General features: G+C 45.2%; 1 protein-coding gene across 1 annotated transcript in view; it reads right to left on the bottom strand.

Moving 5' to 3' along the window:
- The window catches only part of TTC14 (tetratricopeptide repeat domain 14), a 71,361-nt gene that overhangs the window by 21,282 nt on the left and 31,427 nt on the right, over positions 1–18,652 (bottom strand). The window contains exons 7-9 of the mRNA XM_078666499.1: positions 16,361–16,432; positions 15,151–15,270; positions 8,831–8,953 (exon numbers count right to left, since the gene is read on the bottom strand). Coding sequence (XP_078522625.1) covers positions 8,831–8,953; positions 15,151–15,270; positions 16,361–16,432 — 315 coding nt within the window. The remainder of the gene's footprint in view (positions 1–8,830; positions 8,954–15,150; positions 15,271–16,360; positions 16,433–18,652) is intronic.

The raw sequence follows: 18,652 nt of genomic DNA, 5'->3' as shown, positions 1-18,652 counted from the left end.
CATAAGTCACTGCCTTTAAAACAGCGTCAGGAAATGCATAAGATGTACCTCTTATTTCACAGGCCAGTAACAAATAATCCTTTACAAACTTACTCATCAATTCTGCATAGGAAAAGCAGGCTGTAGATACAACCACTACCATAGCCGACCGTGACTATAGTGACCGTCTGACTCTCGCTCTCAGAGGTCGCTCCCACTCGCTCCTCCTCGAGCCCTACCCCACAGAGAGTATACTGCTGCACAGCGCCTGCCTTCTCCCCTGCATAGCGCTCCTGCATAGCGCTTGGTATCGTTTTTCGTTTTTCTGTCTGTTAAGAATTGTAATTAACTTTTAACTAATAGTGTACTGCTGCACAGCGCCTGCCTTCTCCCCTGCATAGCGCTCCTGTATAGCGCTTGGTATCGTTTTTCGTTTTTCTTCCTGTTAAGAATTGTAATTAACTTTGAACTAATAGCGTTTTTCCTGCGCTATAATTTATATTGTTGTTCTGATCAGTGCTCCTGATATCTGGCAACTTTAGCGCGGGGACTGCTGAAATCGCGCTACCCCACCGCCATTTTGCTGTTGTTGTTTGTTTACCTGCCCCAGTGTCTCCTCCCCGCTCCCGCCTCCCAAGCTGACCCTCCCACGCTCCGCCCCCCCCACTATCCATTTATGGACAGATGCACCCACGCGCAGCGTCCACGCGCTACGGACACGCCGAAGGTGCGCCAAAGGTAAGCCCATCTACGCCCGTCCGCGCCTGGACCGCGCCCAGCGCCAGACCCCCTGGCCCCCGCATTGCCCAGCCCTCCCGCATTACCTACGATGCCACCACCCTCCTAGCCCTTAACCCCGGCCGCTCTCCCAACTGCGTCCAAGCCGCTCCTGGACACACCCATGGACCTTTCTCATGCTACTCCTGCAAATTCATCGGCACCGACAACAACTCCGCTACGACCACACCACAGATTCCCGACCCCAACCACCTACAATGCATCTTGCTCAACACCCGATCGGTCCACAGGCACGCCATTGACCTATGGAATCTACTAGACACCATCTCTCCGGACGTCGCCTTCCTAACAGAAACATGGATGAACGCCTCCTCCGCCCCAGACATCACCATTGCCATCCCAGAAGATTATAAGATCATACGCAAGGACCGTACCGGCCACACAGGAGGAGGAATCGCTATCGTCCATAAGAAATCCATCCACATCTCAACCAGCTCAGACGTCAATCTCGCCAACTCTGAACACCTTCACTTCCAGATCCACATCGACCCCAAGACCACACTCAGAGGCACCCTCCTTTACAGGCCACCAGGACCCCGCGCACAATTTAGTGAAGACATCACGGACTTCATCACTCCACACGCGCTCCCCTCCGAGGACTACATCCTTCTGGGAGACCTCAATTTTCACCTTGAAAAGAACAACGACTGCAACTCCACCACCCTTTTGGACAACCTCGGACTTAAACAACTGGTCACTTCCCCCACCCATATCGCAGGTCACACCCTCGACCCTATCTTCACCTCCAGCAATCATGTCTCCTTCAGCCACACTACAGCTCTCCTCTGGACTGACCACAGCTGCGTTCACTTTACCTACAACAAGCCCAAACCCAACAACCACCCCCTACCAACTCTGCAAAGAAACTGGAACAAAATCACCATCGACCAGATCTCCTCATCGCTTCTTCTAAACCCCCCAGCTCACTCCTCAAACCCCGACCAAGCCGCCACCAACCTCACCCTATGGTTATCCAACAGCGCCGACATCCTAGCACCACTGACAAAACGACAAAGCAAACTTGGCAGCAAGAAGGCCTCATGGTTCAACAATGATCTTAAGAAATCCAAGAAACTCTGCCGCTCCCTTGAGAAGGCCTGGAAAAAAGACCCAACCACCAGCACCAAGGACGCCTTCAAAAACGCCACCCGCATACACCACCAACTGATCCGAAAGGCCAAGAAAACCGCCTTCAAGGACCAACTAGATAACAACGCCCACAACAGCAAGGAACTTTTCAACATCGTCAAGGAATTTACCAATCCCTCGGCCAACTCTAACGACATCACCCCCTCTCAAGCCCTCTGCGACTCCCTAGCTTCATTCTTCCACAACAAAATTGCAGACATCCACAACAGCTTCGACAACCAACCCGGAGACCAACCCACCCAACCATCTGCTGGACCTTCACCCCCCTCGAACATCCTTAATGACTGGAACCCAATCTCCACTGAGGACACCATCCGCCTGATGAACTCCATCCACTCAGGATCCCCCACAGACCCTTGCCCTCACCACATCTTCAACAAAGCAGACTCCATCATAGCACCGCACCTCCGAGACGTCATCAACTGCTCCTTCAACTCCGCCACCTTCCCGGAAAGCTGGAAACATGCTGAACTCAGCGCCCTTCTGAAAAAACCCACAGCGGACCCCACTGAACTCAAAAATTACCGCCCCATCTCGCTCCTTCCATTCCCGGCCAAAGTCATCGAAAAAGCTGTCAACAACCAGCTCGCCGCCTTCCTCGAAGCCAACAAATCCCTCGACTCCTCACAGTCCGGTTTCCGAGCAAAACACAGCACTGAGACCGCCCTCATCGCAGCAACAGACGACATTCGAACTCTACTGGACAATGGAGACACAGTCGCCCTCATCCTCCTCGACCTCTCCGCAGCCTTCGACACAGTCTGCCATAGCACCCTTCTACAGCGCCTCAGAAACATCGGAATCCAAGGAAAAGCACTAGAATGGATCACCTCGTTCCTCACCGGAAGAACCCAGAGAGTCCGCCTTCCACCATTCAAGTCAGAGGCCACTGAAGTCATCTGCGGCGTACCACAAGGATCTTCACTCAGCCCCACCCTCTTCAACGTGTACATGAGCCCCCTCGCGGTCATCGCACGCCAACACAACCTCAACATCATCTCCTACGCGGATGACACTCAACTGATCCTATCACTCACCAATGACCCTAGCACCGCCAAAACTAACCTACACGAAGGAATGAAAGAAGTAGCCGAATGGATGAAACACAGCCGTCTGAAACTGAACTCAGATAAAACAGAAGTCCTCATCTTAGGTACCTCCCCCTCCGCATGGGACGACTCTTGGTGACCAGAAGCCCTTGGAAAAGCACCCATCCCGACAGACCACGCACAGAACCTGGGCGTCATCCTGGATTCCTCACTTTCAATGAACAGACAAGTCAACGACGTCTCCTCATCCTGCTTCAACATTCTTCGCATGCTCAAAAAAACATTTCGTTGGATCCCCACCGAAACTAGGAAAACGGTCACCCACGCTCTGGTCACGAGCCGACTGGACTATGGAAACACCCTCTACGCCGGGACTACCGCTAAACTCCAGAAAAAACTCCAACGAATCCAAAACGCCTCAGCCAGGCTCATATTAGACATCCCGCGTAAAGAACATATCTCTGGTCACCTGAAAAACCTCCACTGGCTTCCCGTCAATAAGAGGATCACTTTCCGGCTCCTAACCCACGCACACAAAGCACTCTACGAAATCGGACCAGAATGCCTCAACACACGACTGTCCTTCTACACCCCCTCCCGCCAGCTACGATCCTCCAACCAAGCCCTTGCCACTGTACCTCGCATCAACAAAACCACCATGGGAGGTAGATCCTTCTCCTACCTGGCAGCTAAAACCTGGAACTCACTTCCCACTTACCTTCGCCTTACCCAGAACCACCTAGCATTCAGAAAGCAACTTAAAACGTGGATATTCGACAAGTAATTCCCCACCCCCCCTCAAGCGCCTTGAGACCCTCTGGGTATGTAGTGCGCTATACAAATTCTCTGACTTGACTTGACTGACTTGACATAGCAAAGAGGGGTGACAGTAGTCAACAAAAGAACATCTATACCAGAGGATTGGGGCTCATTAAATAATACAGCAATATGGACTAGAAACCAGGAGTCTGGTAGCCAGCAAACATTTTACTTCACACTTAGAACAACAAGACATTGTTTTTTTTGTCTCAAGTAAGTTTGGAAGAAAAACAAGCATTAAAAATGGAATAGGTCTTGCCTTTCATTAAGTTGAAGCCATTTGCTTTGCTATACAATACCATTAGCAAAGCAAATGGCTTTAACTTAATCAAAGGCAAGACCTATTGCATTTTCAATGCTTGTTGTTCATTATCATTAGAGCGCTTTCAAAATTGGGAGTTCAGAATGTGCACTGTGGCACAACCTCTTGTGTTTGATTGAATAGCGTATAAAGTTGTGCCATCTATTTTACGAATCTGGGTGACATACAGGGTACATATGACAAGTGACTTGCCTCTTACTGCACTGGTGTTAGGGTAAGAATATTTTTCACTTCATGTTTGAAGACATTTCATATTCTAACATGAACTTTGTTGCATGATTCTGATGCCAAATCATTTTATTGCCCCGCTCAGGAGCGTGCTCAGAGAGCCAAAGCCGACCCGTGGCTCGGCCCTTCCTTTTAAATTGCTGACGCACTCACCTCAAGCTAAAATGGCGGGAAGGTGCGAGAGGGATGAAGAGACTATAGCAGGAATGACAGAGCAGCAGCGGACGGAGAAAATGGAAGGTCAGTTACGTAACAGAAACAAAACGCTTCCACCTCTTGGCCAGCCACCCGCTCAAGTCTATTAGAAGCGTCGGCGATCAGGTGAAGTGAAGTTCGGAGGGTTATCCAGGCCGACAGCGGGCCAGCGCCTCCACACCCCCCAGCGTGTGGGCAACGTGCACCCTGAATCCAGCCTCCCCTCTGATCCCTTAGTGACACGAGGCGTTTGTCTTCAGGCAAATCTTTGTTAGTGGGTCGATCAGCTCTGCTCGGCGGTCAATAAGGCTCACGGAAAGGAGCTTGGGTGACTAAAGAAACCCCCTCCCCCACACACACGTTATCCAGCTATGTTGTTCTACGTCGGAAAAAGGACTACTTTACTTTACCCTGAGACTGGCAGCACAAATGAAGGAAAAAAAACAACAACAAAAACTGAGTTGGAGAAAAGCTAGGATGGCGGGGAGTCTGGGACAGCGAATGCAACATAAGAAACAAGTGAGACCCAGGTGACCCTTGCTCACAATGCGCAATGTTTATAACAGCGGGGACTGGATGCTTTACTGGCGGCAAAAAAAAGTCCCCAGAGTGTCACGCCGCCATTAAAGAATCCAATTCCGGCGTGCACTTTAACTGTCTCTTCTGTCTCTCCGCGTGCACATTTTGGAATCCGTATTGATTCCAAAAGGCCCTCGTCATGGAGTCGCTGCTCTGCTAACTCCTGACAAGACCTAAAAAGTGAGTGGGGTATGCAAACAGTTAAGTATAGGTTTAATAAATGAACTCCAAGTACAAGTGCATTGACAATGTATACCTACACGGTATGTGGATGAGAAGTTAAATACAGTAAATCTATACTTAACTATATATAATTACCTCCAGAATACTTTAGATTTTTATATACTGACCAGAATATTTTTTATCACAATATTTCGGTCTTCAGTGTTCTCACATACCATGCAGCAAGCATAAATCTCCGCATTCTCTTGTGTAATGTGCTGGTCTGTGCCTCCAGTCCATTTAAAGGACTGGGGGGTGGGGAGGGTGGGGGTGGGGGGGTCACACTTGGTAAGAAGCATTGGCAAAGCTGTTTGGTGAACCATGCGGCTTAGTGATTCTTCAAAGATTGTGGGCACTGTGTGGGTTAGGGAGTGGCTGCTTAAAGAGAATGTATCAACAGGCGGAAGAAAGGATGGCATAGTAACAGCCTGTGGTACTGCACCCTTTCCTATGACCTAATGTTTACATTCCATTACTCAGTGTCTTAAGAAAGGAGCAGAAGCATTTTGCGAGCATTTTTTGTTTTTAGGATAACAACAAATGCTGTGAAGCTAAAGCGGCAGCCCCCGGCTTGGCTAATTATGTAAATAATGTTGTGTTGGTGAAATGCAAAATGGTAATGAAGTAAATAAGGTCGTGTCAAGGAAATGGGTCTTGGCGTGCCCCGAATGCTAATAAAGTAAATAAGATTGTGTTGAGGAGATGCAGTGGGGGAAGGGGCTACTGTGCCTACAAATTCAGCTAAGTTGAAAAAGTCGTTCAGAGTGCTGAGCAGGTAAAAATAAAACGTACTGAGTAAAGTCACATGTAAGAGGACCTGTCCTTATGGGAGGATACTACTGAAGAGAAGGCGGTACTAAAGAGGGAGAAGGTGGGACTATTAAAGAAATAGACCAATAAAATACAAACAATTCTAAAAGACACTGCCAGGAGCAAATAAAATGTATGGGCGGAACATAGGTGGAGTTTAGTGCCCATATGCTGAATACAGCGATACCAAAGGGAATGATGGACGGCGCGCTTGAGCAAAACAAACGCTCACCCCCAGTCAACTGATCTGGGTTTAATCCATCATCATTCTTTAGCTCACTCCACCACCCCAGTTCAGACATGGCCATATGCAAATCAGTGTGACCCTGTGCCTCATGGAGACAAGTCTAGCCCGAACTGTCAAGCCATGTCTTCCATGGACTGGAAACAAGCATCCTGGGGCAGGTTTTGGGCTCATAACCCTCATCAGCCAGGCTATCTTGAATCCAGTGGCAAAGTGAGCAAGGGACCCACGTCTGGGCATACCCTGCAAACTTAGGGCGAACAAAGCGATACCAAAGGGGATGATGGACGTAGCGCTTGAGCAAATCAAACACTCACCCCCAGTCAACTGACCTATATTTAATCCATCATTATTCTTTAGCTCATTCCACCACCCCAGTTCAGACATGGCCATATGCAAATCAGTCTGACCCTGTGCCTCAGGGGAACAGTACAGCACGAACTGCCAAGCCATGTCTTCCCTGGACCGGAAACAAGCATCCTGGGACCGGTTTCGGGTTCATAACACTCATCAGCCAGGCTATCTTCAATCCAGTGGCAAAGTGAACAAGGGGCCCACGTGTGGGCATACCCTGCCAACTTAGGGCGAACAAAGCAATACAGATCTCTGTACTGGGGTTAATGTATGACATTGTTCTGCATTCTGTTCATCAACTGTTTTTGCATTTGTCACCCCGAGTGGGACGGGTATGCTCAAACGTGAGTCCCGTGCTCTCCATGCCACTGGAATCAAGCTATCCTGGCTGATGAGGGCTGAAAGTCCAAAACCGGTCCTAGGATGCTTGTTTCCAGTCCATGCAGGACCTGGCTTGGGAGTTCGGGCTGGACTGTTCCCATGGGGCACAGGGTCAAGACTGATTTGCATATGGCTGGGTTCAAACTGGAATGGCATGGTGAGCAAAAAAACGATGGATTTAGGCCCAGATCTCTGTATTGGGATGAATGTATGACATTGTTCTTCATTCTGTCCATCAACTGTTGTTTTTGCATTTGTCATCCCGCGTGGGACGGGCATGCTCAGACGCGAGTCCCGTGCTCTCCATGCCACTGGAATCAAGCTATCCTGGCTGATGAGGGCTGAAAGCCCGAAATCGGTCCTAGGATGCTTGTTTCCAGTCCAGGGAGGACCTGGCTTGGCAGTTTGGGCTGGACTGTTCCCATGGGGCACAGGGTCAAGGCTCATTTGCATATGGCTGGGTTCAAACTGGAATGGCATGGTGAGCAAAAAAACGATGGATTTAGGGCCAGATCTCTGTACTGGGGTGAATGTATGACATTGTTTTGCATTCTGTCCATCAACTGTTGTTTTTGAATATGCTGAATGCAGCATGTCTCGAAGAGACAGCGCAAGTCCTGCCTAGGTGAGATCTAAAAAGTCTGTTGAGATGTCTTGAAATATCAAGTTTGAGCCACTAGCACCTACAATCCTATCTTATGTAGGGCCACTTCTCAGCCGAAGGTTGTGTGCTTAGCGAAGACATTTCCATGGAGTTCTAGCTCTTTTAACTTTCTCCTACTCCTTTCTCTTGGTCTCTATATGGCTCGATGTGGGGCCCAGAATCAGCGACATATCAGACGTATGGTCGGATGTACAAAGCCATTTTGCAACTGCAACCCCTGCAATTTCCAAAATGACAGCCAAAATTGATTTTTAGTATTAATAAACCCATACTCAAATCGCAATTAGGACAGGGCATGAAAGTGTGTCTTTTGCTGCTCCCCCCGATATTTTCCCAATTTGTTTATTATTTTTAAATAGCAGCACTGGCTCCTTTAAGGAACATTGGTTGCCTTAAAAAAAGTTTGCTTTTGTGTAATACTATTACAGGCATGGCAGTCTACTGTTCCAGCACGCCACCATATCAATTATCTTAGCCAATTACAAAGGGTTTCCAATAACAACCTGCCTCAGTAACATTCATGAGGCAGGTCATTCTTTAGCTGGAGATTTTGCGATACAATTCATTACTACATAGGTCAAATTGTACAATTAAATACTTGAGCCAAAATGTCGGTGTGCAATTTGCGATCAGCCTTTTCGTTCTTCTGGGAACTAGTGTCCCGAGGAGTCCCTCATCCAACCCAATACTCTCTAAAACAATCCTGCTACCCAACTTCCCTGCTGCTATCACTTCCCCAAAGAATGCTACCCAAGTAATGTTGTCTAACGTCACCCAGCATATTTACTTGTGACTTTTAGTATCTCACTCCCCACCCTCCAGATTTCCATGCTGGCTTCACCTACTGAGTGCGTTCTTTCCCTTATGAGCATGTTGTAAATCTGCATTTACCAGTTTCCCTGCTTAATGTTCTTTGTAGGTACCATTAGAAAAATATCAGCAATGTTTTAGAGGATTCTGTGGTATGGGGGACAGCAAAGTTATGACTTTGTGTTGACCTGTAATATATCAGCATTGAAGAAAACAAAACTACTTACTGTCCTCCTCTTTCCACAAGAGTTTGGCAGAGGTATTTTCTTGCATTCCTATGGGTTGGGCAGGTCTCTAAAGCAGATTCAAAATCATCTATTGCTTTGTTTAAGCTTCCCTTGGTTGCATATCTAGAACAGTGAAAAGATGTGCATTAAAACAATTGTACGTTTGCCATAAAAAAAATGAGTTGAAGTATATTTAACATTAACTTTAAACTCTGTTACAGGTGACAGATAATTCATTCAGAACTAAAACATTCTTCAATTTCTTTTCAGAGCAACCTTATTTTATGTGGAGACCTTTGGTACCCAATCAAGCGTTTTGGGGTCTTTTCACCAGGCTCTAAAAACGTTCAGGGAGCACCTAGCACACTCAAAAGTGACACTGCTTGTACTCAAAACAGGATGATGGGTACTTGGTTCAAAACAGAACAAAGAGCATCCAAAACCCCATAACTCTACTGGGTATCATGGTCAATAAGTCCGGGATTAGCTCAGTGGTGTTCGGAAGGTTGAGCAAGGTGCAGTGTAACAATTATCGCATGCAAAAAACACACAACATATACAAAAGAGTAGATTTGAAGGTCTCCATTTGTAAAGTAAACTAGGAGATTAAAAATGTCTGTTTGTCTTCTTGAAAGTCCACACAGAATTATATTTGAGCAAGCATAGAAAAATCATAAAATGTAACTGCAGGTCTAGTGACTTTAAGAATCCGCTCGACCTAACTTTAATACTCTTGACCCATAAACTGGTTTCAAATGATGTGATCTTGGGCAAATACTGCATTTCACTGAGCTGCCTTTTACTTCATCATCACATCTGAGAACACCTTCAAAAATGCGAGTTCAGAATGCTGCTATACAAAAAAAAAAAAACTTTTGTTTGATTTAAGACTAACATTTTGCTCCATGTAGAATACAAATCAAGAAGGGTACACATAATCGCCGACCTGCCTCTTAATGAACTAACTGCATTGTCATCAGGGTGGAGGCGGGAATGTTTCTCAGTTCATGTTTAAAAACTACCACTTTTAATAAAATATATTACTAAAGCATTATGTGAAAGCGTCCTGTAATTTAAAGTTAGCACATCCATTAAAATGGCCCAAAACTTCCCTCTGACATGTTTTACTACTAAAACGATATGGCGTACTATCAATAATGTTTGGGAATCAAGTTTCTGCAAATATTTAGCATTTGACCATCACTAAGTAAAGTTTTCTGAATTTGGTCTGATCCTAATAAAATCTTGGTTTCCGTCACACTTCTGAATTACAAAAAAATGTGCTTCACCAATTGCGGATATATTTTGAAATAGTTGTACTGTTTATTTTATAAGCTATTTTAAATGTTGTGTCACACCAATTGTCAGACTGACCACAACAAAATGTTCTAACTTTGCAGTCAGAGAAAGAAAAGTAGGCACCGATCTCCAGGATAAAATAAGCAGCAGCTTGTAAAAATGCAAGTGCTGACATTTGGCCCCAGTCTTTGAACGCAAAGCAAATGTGACAACGTAAAAAACAAGATTTATAGGCAACTTTTCTTGCTCATTCACTTTTTTGTATCGACAGAACACTTATTTGTCCGCTCAATCTCACGTGCCAGAACGGGCCAGTAGGCCCTGAATTAAGTCGCACGGATAAAATCTAACTCACCATAGGGAGTGGGCGAGTAGATTTTTCAAGGCTTGTAAAGAATGATGCAGTCTCGTAGGAGCCCCATCTATCTAGCTGGGGGAAATCTAGTACTGCACCGTGGTAGAGATATGTCAAGAATCTGACCCACAATGCTCTTTTTTTACCTACAACATCTTTGTAGCAACAATGAGCAGTTTTAAACAGAAAATGTAGATTTATTTGTACAAAGATTTCCACACTAATGATTCAACGGTAAATCAGTAATTTAATCAGTATAGCTTGGATGGACATGGCAGGAGGACGCACACAAAGTGGACTACAAGACTACATTCGGAATTCAAAGCTATTTCTAGGGACATTAATGGCCTGAATAATTAAATTAAAAGATGGGCTGTATTACAGTGCAACAGAAAAAAAAGCACCAAATATGACCCTCATACATACCCTATTCCCCTGGTGTGTGAAGGGGTCTCTCTCAATTTTCTTATACCTCATACAGGAAGCACACCTATAGAGCATCCAATAGCGCTTAAATTGTGGGAGGTTGTTAGACGGGCACTTTCTGACGAAATCCAAAAAAGAAGAAAGGAATATCCTCATTTAAATAAATCCTCTGTCCACTCTGCCGTAACATTTTTGGTTGCCTTAAAAGTAATGATCCAGGACAAAATACTTTCACCTACAGCGGGACATTGATTCTTAAGCTAGAAAATCAATACTGTATGAGCAGAGATAGGGAGGTCCAGAGATAATCGGTGGGGGCGAGACCGTCCCTTGAAGAAAGGCTACAACATAGCCAAGAGGTCACGGGTAGCGTCTAGGGCAAGGGAGATAGAATGGGTACGTTAATATATTGGCTGACCAATCACGAGAGGAGCTCAGGGTAATTGCTAAAATACATGACCCAGTAACAGGCTTTGCTACTAGCACTGATGATATTCCAGAGACCTTCACTAGTTATATAACATTATATCAAAGAACACCCAAAGTCAAAACTGGGAATTCAAAAGTACAGGATATGCCTGTAGCCACACTTCAGGGGATAGACAGAGAAGCTTTGGAGCTTCAGTTATCTGAAGAAGAAATATTGGTAGCAATAAAATCTACGCCAGTTGGGAAAACCACTTGCCCAAAAGCTTTCACTCATAATTCTATAAATGGTATCAGCAAACTCGTACAGTCACTGGGGGCATGTTTCAGCAAGCCTTGCACAAACATGAAAGGCCCTATTATTTATGTGATTGCAAACACAACAATGATGGACAGAATGTGGATCAATGTCACACATTCACCCCAGTCCAAAGATCTGGGCCCAAATCCATCGTTTTTCCACTCCACACCACCCTGGGTTAGACAATGGCGATATGCAAATCAGCGCTGACCCTGTGCCCCATGGGAACAGTCCAGTCCGAACTACAAAAGCCATGTCCTTCCCAGAACGGAAACAAGCATCCGAGGACCGGCCCGGTTTCGAGGTAACACCTCTCATCAGCCCGGCTAGCTTGATTCCAGTGGTGTGGAGTGCCTGGGACTCACGTCTGAGCATCCCCAGTACACTTAGAGCGGTAATTGCAAACACAACAATGATGGACAGAATGTGGATCAATGTCACACATTCACCCCAGTCCAAAGATCTGGGCCCAAATCCATCGTTTTTCCACTCCACACCACCCTGGGTTAGACAATGGCGATATGCAAATCAGCGCTGACCCTGTGCCCCATGGGAACAGTCCAGTCCGAACTACAAAAGCCATGTCCTTCCCAGAACGGAAACAAGCATCCGAGGACCGGCCCGGTTTCGAGGTAACACCTCTCATCAGCCCGGCTAGCTTGATTCCAGTGGTGTGGAGTGCCTGGGACTCACGTCTGAGCATCCCCAGTACACTTAGAGCGGTAATTGCAAACACAACAATGATGGACAGAATGTGGATCAATGTCACACATTCACCCCAGTCCAAAGATCTGGGCCCAAATCCATCGTTTTTCCACTCCACACCACCCTGGGTTAGACAATGGCGATATGCAAATCAGCGCTGACCCTGTGCCCCATGGGAACAGTCCAGTCCGAACTACAAAAGCCAAGTCCTTCCCAGAACGGAAACAAGCATCCGAGGACCGGCCCGGTTTCGAGGTAACACCTCTCATCAGCCCGGCTAGCTTGATTCCAGTGGTGTGGAGTGCCTGGGACTCACGTCTGAGCATCCCCAGTACACTTAGAGCGGTAATTGCAAACACAACAATGATGGACAGAATGTGGATCAATATCACACATTCACCCCAGTCCAAAGATCTGGGCCCAAATCCATCGTTTTTCCACTCCACACCACCCTGGGTTAGACAATGGCGATATGCAAATCAGCGCTGACCCTGTGCCCCATGGGAACAGTCCAGTCCGAACTACAAAAGCCATGTCCTTCCCAGAACGGAAACAAGCATCCGAGGACCGGCCCGGTTTCGAGGTAACACCTCTCATCAGCCCGGCTAGCTTGATTCCAGTGGTGTGGAGTGCCTGGGACTCACGTCTGAGCATCCCCAGTACACTTAGAGCGGTAATTGCAAACACAACAATGATGGACAGAATGTGGATCAATGTCACACATTCACCCCAGTCCAAAGATCTGGGCCCAAATCCATCGTTTTTCCACTCCACAGCACCCTGGGTTAGACAATGGCGATATGCAAATCAGCGCTGACCCTGTGCCCCATGGGAACAGTCCAGTCCGAACTACAAAAGCCATGTCCTTCCCAGAACGGAAACAAGCATCCGAGGACCGGCCCGGTTTCGAGGTAACACCTCTCATCAGCCCGGCTAGCTTGATTCCAGTGGTGTGGAGTGCCTGGGACTCACGTCTGAGCATCCCCAGTACACTTAGAGCAGTAATTGCAAACACAACAATGATGGACAGAATGTGGATCAATGTCACACATTCACCCCAGTCCAAAGATCTGGGCCCAAATCCATCGTTTTTCCACTCCACACCACCCATTCTGTCCATCATTGTTGTGTTTGCTATTATTTATGTGAGGCACTATCGTGGTGATTCCCCAAACCAGGTAAATCATTAATTGCTGTGCCACTTACAGATCTATTCCGGTTATCAAAACAAAGGCAATTATTATGGCTAAGGTCCAGGCCTCTAGATTCTCAAAAATAACGTAGTCCTTAATAGGGCTGGACAAAAATGGCTTTATATCACTGAGAGACCAGACATTCTTTTAGGCAATCACAGGTGGCCTTGGCTAATTTTCACAAAATAATACAGCCTATCATACTGGTTTGTGGATTTCGAAAAAGTGTTTGACTCAATCTCATGGTCATTCCTCCATCAGCTATCGGGAAAAATGAATTTTGGTCGTAGGTTTATGGCCTACATGCATTTCATCTACTCTTTTCACTGGGCACCAGTTCAAATAAATTTAGCATTGTGGAAACATTTCCCAACAGAAATCTGCCACGCGATTTTAGGACTCACGGTTGACATTTTATCCTAGCAAACGGTTTTTTGTGCACTCAAGTTGAACTTCGGTCACAAACCCTTGTGAAAGAAGCTCAAACAGCTTCACTCGTTAAGCCTATAGCTAAATGGCTAACAGCCACCCAGCATCTTAAACCAACTGCCATCAATCACTTATTGATTATCCAGTCACTAACATGTCAGATGTTTCCCCTTCAAAATTGCAAATGACTTGTTCAAACCAAAAACATGTAATTCAGTGCCCTGGGCGTCAATGTAGGCAATGTCCTTATTTGTTAACAGGGGTATACTACTTGCAGGTATCCAATACTGTATACAAAGAAACGGCTGATGAATTTTTATTAAAAGCTTGAAGCCTCAGGATAGTCAAAATTCATTACCATTAAGTGGTTGGGCTAACAAAAAGCACTGTGTGTGTAACTCATTTCGGATTTCTAGTATTCTGGTCAAATATTGGGTGCAGATAGGGGTGTGAGAATCAAAGGACTGCGAAGACCATGGAAAGTACAGTAACAAGAGTTAGTGAATGTGCTTGCTGTCTGCCATGGCTGCCAAATTGCAGGGGTACAGTCGGGGCAGAACTGCAGGCGGGAGGTGGGGCAATGGTCGTGGGGCGGTTAACAGGCCTATTTTCAACGGAGCCCAAGGGACAGTAGAATAGTGATATAGGAAGGGTGTATAAAGTGTAATTTTTCAACTGTCGCAGTAACGGGAAGCACTCCTGGGTGGGAGCAGCTATTAGGATGCCCCACCACAGTCCAAAAGCTGCACGGATTAGGCAAGGACGATTGTAAACTGTGAATAGCAAAGGTGGAAAAGAAGGGGAATTTCCTTTGCATGCTCTGGAAAGCACATGTTGGCAGGGTAAGGGGCATGAGACGTTTACCTGGCATATTATTTCGGCTAAATATATGCTCTTTTGTTAGAAGCACAATACTCTAACATCTCTACAGGAGCGAACCACATTTGGTAACAGAATCAAGTACCTCAAAATGAAACATTTATCAATCTTCCTCACAAAACCATAGGGCTGTGAACAGGATAAAATGCAAAAAGTTGATTCAAAGTGGCATAATGTGGATACAGAGATATCAATGAGAAAATGTTGATAAAGCGAGAGAGCGTTAACGCTCTGTGTATCAAGAGGAGGCAAGAAAGTGAGCAAAGCAGACTGTTTTTACCAATCAGCATCTAAAGGAGGTACTTACAGTGCTCCACGCGCCACCAACGCTTCAACATTCTTGACATCGATCTCCAGGGCTTTGTTGTATTCATTCATAGCATCAACGTGGCGGCCCACCTTGAAATAATCCACACCGACCTTTACACTGAGAAAGCAGGAAAAGCAAATCAATAATGCAAAAGTTATCGTAGGTTTTCAGTTGGCCACTGTAGCGTGGCTTTCTTATTGTTGCAGTAATGATCATGCTGTGGTCAGTCAATCTAACATTTTTAGACAAAACAATGGGTCAACGCCAATCGGTCGCAACTCTCCACAGGGACTGATTCTTCAATAATTTTCAGTCATACAAAGCTGTTGGTGATGGAAGGCCTCTTTAGGCCACTGTTGCACTATTTATCAGGTTAAACTCCAAAGAGAAGGTCAGGCCTGTTTAAGGCAGAGTGTTTTTTTTAGGTTTTAAAAGACATGCACTACATGAAGTGTGTTCTGGAGCAGAACAGTCTTCTACTTTCCACAAACAGGAGCACAACCACAAGGTATAAACACAATACAAGTTTAAAAGAATCCATGTCCAATCTGCACTCCTTGAAACCAACATTGCAGACACCTTTAACTGATTCAAACCGCTCAGAATTATTACGCGGACACTGGCTGCACTCTGATTATAGCTTATTCCTTTTCTACAGATCCCATAGAGTTAAAGGCAAGGATAATTTCTAGCACATAGAAAACGTCCACCTTCAATGTATCTTGGAACGAAAGTAAGAGCCTTGAAGGATGGCCGGATGCAGTTCATGTCTACGCTACCGAGGCAGTCTATCCACTCACCCACTTTTAAGATTCTGCATGTTTACCAACCCACAACAGAACACAGAAACACGTTGATTAATCAAGCCAAGACAGAAGATGAAGAACCAAAATGAGAATATGGTAGTACCCCCCCCCCAAAAAAATGCCCACAGAAGGATGGCTGCCTATTCTAAATGTTTCTCATGTACTGCGCACTGAGATTCGGAATAAAGCAACTGTTATTAAATGTGCTATCATTTATAAACAATTTGTTATTACATATAACTTGTTTTTAAATGAGAACAGAGTGAACGGCTATTGCTTTCATCATCTGTGGCTTCTACTTTGACGTATCAGTTAGTTCTTGTTGGGCAGAAACTATTGTAATCTTGCAGAAATTAGTCTATACTAGGATTTCTGAAGAAATTAATTCAAAGAGTACATACCATTTTAAAGCCCAAGAAGCAGATTGTTTCTTCCTGATTGTGGCTGCATAGTCTTCCTCACTGAAGTTTTTCCTGCAAAATAATCATAAGTTTAAGAAATGGGTCTGAGGAACAATGATTTATAACATACTCCTTTGACTACATTATTGCTAAGATGCGTTGAGCGCACGTAAATCTAATTAGTGACCTTTTCAGATCAGCGTTTGTGCTTCTTCTCTGACCCCGAACAAAGGTTTGAGCACATACATGACATTTTAAAAGTCCAGGAGCAGAAAACTCAGTGCGAGCTGCAGTGACACAGATTTTAAAATAAAGCACTTCATTATGTGACATTGGGCTATATACACACTGTTTTGGGAAAGTGGTCTAGTACAAAATGCAGGTGAACAACAAGTGCATTGAAGCCATGGCAAAGAACAGTCAAGATGCAAAAACGCAAACTAGAAAAACACTCGCTCAGGCTGCATGTCTCTGGATTTATTCTTTGCTGGGGTCCATTTTTAAACAATCAATGGGAACACCAATAGGCCTCGCTTATAACTAACCATGACTGACAGACGGTTAGTGTAGGCACATATTCGGTCACTAGGTACTGAACACTTGGATATCAATGAATCCACACTGAATCACTTGTTATTTAGGTCATTTTTACAAATCCTTTTATTTTTTCCACTGTTGCAAAACAGTTTGTAACATAAAACAGCAGCACCAAGTACAGTAGAGAGGTATCTTCCCAGAAATACAGACACACAGGCGAGCAAAGTAGATCAAACTTTTTAGACGGCTTTATTTCTGGAAGCCCAGGTGCCCCATATTATCTGATGTGTGCTTGCACATCTCCATTTGTAGATCTCCTTCTCTGCATTGCTGTCTATGCCACGGAACCAAATAGGCAAGGGTGGAGGCTTGGTGGATCTCCAATATCTGGCAATGTCTCGCTTGGTCACAAGGAAGCCAATAACATTTGACTTCAGGAGTTAGCCCACCCTTCTTAATCCCCCATAAGTACCGCCGCCCTGGAGTCCAGTTAGATATTTGTAGTATGTCAGCTAGAGTGTTGTGTATTTTCTGGCAATAATTGGCAAGGACAGGGTATGTCCTGATATGATGGAAGAAGGTCCTACCCGAATCGCCACAGCATGTACACTCAGTATTTGGGGAACTCCCCATTTTCCAGAGCCTATCAGGGCTGTAGAATACCTGATGAAAGTAACTGAATTGAATCATATGCAAGTTAGAAGGGATAGTTAGTGTCTAGGTCGCCATCTTAGCATCCTGCCACTCGAATATCCCATTCACATCATTCTCCCAAGCAGTCTGCATGCCCTGGAGAGGTTCCGGGATGTTGAGGAGGAGGGCTCTATAGTCTTGACATTCCCTTACGACCCAGTGGGCCAACGATCAATTTGGTTTCAAAGGATTGTAGTCTGGCACGTCTTTTAGGTCCATCCTGTATGTGTCTAGTGTGTGACAGATCAAGAGGTATTTGAATAACTGCAATTTGCATAGGTCAAATTCTTTAGCTAAGTGTTTGAAGGCCACGATATGGTTGTGGTTTCAAATATCTCCCAATCTGAAGATCCCGATTAGGCATAATGCATGGAAGCTTGCAAGTCATGTCACCTATTTTAGTGTAGTGCCAGCCTGTAGGCAGGCCTCTGCTGTGAGTTTACCACTCTATTGAATGTGTGATAGGACTGACCGCTCTCTGATTCGTTCTTGCTGTCATACCCTTACCTATCCTCATTAAAACAAACACACAAACTCACACAAGCACATGAAAGATAAATTAAACGAAGTAGTAAAAAAAAGAAACGCTTCTACCTGAACTTGGTGGGCATATGCTTACAATACAAAAATTAAATTAAACATAGCGGCGGGAGGCAGTCTTGCAATGGTTTTGCACATAGTGTATCTTTGTTTTAAACAAAACAAACATCGCTGCCACATTTGAAAGTAGTGTGTTGGCCCTATTGGTTGTGGTAAAAACAACAAAAAATCTATGAACAATACTATTAATGACAATAGCTCTGGAAACATTACACTAGGTGGCCATCTTCAAACGTAAAAGTGTATACTGTATCACTCTTGTACAGAGCCATGGTGGCTAACCGAATGCTTCGAAACATGGTGACCTTCTTGTAAATGTAAAGAATGATACACTATGAATAATACCATTTCAAGACGGCTGCCTACTTTGGAAATAATGGCTGCAGAGGATACAGCACCCAGCAGATGAAATTAGGCAAGCAAGCTGCCCAAGCAGGACTGTCTGTGGATCTGCGTCATGCT

This window comes from Lissotriton helveticus, chromosome 11, assembly GCF_964261635.1.
Source record: "Lissotriton helveticus chromosome 11, aLisHel1.1, whole genome shotgun sequence".
Taxonomy (NCBI): Eukaryota; Metazoa; Chordata; class Amphibia; order Caudata; family Salamandridae; genus Lissotriton; species Lissotriton helveticus.
Note: the sequence above shows the minus strand (reverse complement) of the source record. Positions and strands in the feature narration are given on the sequence as shown.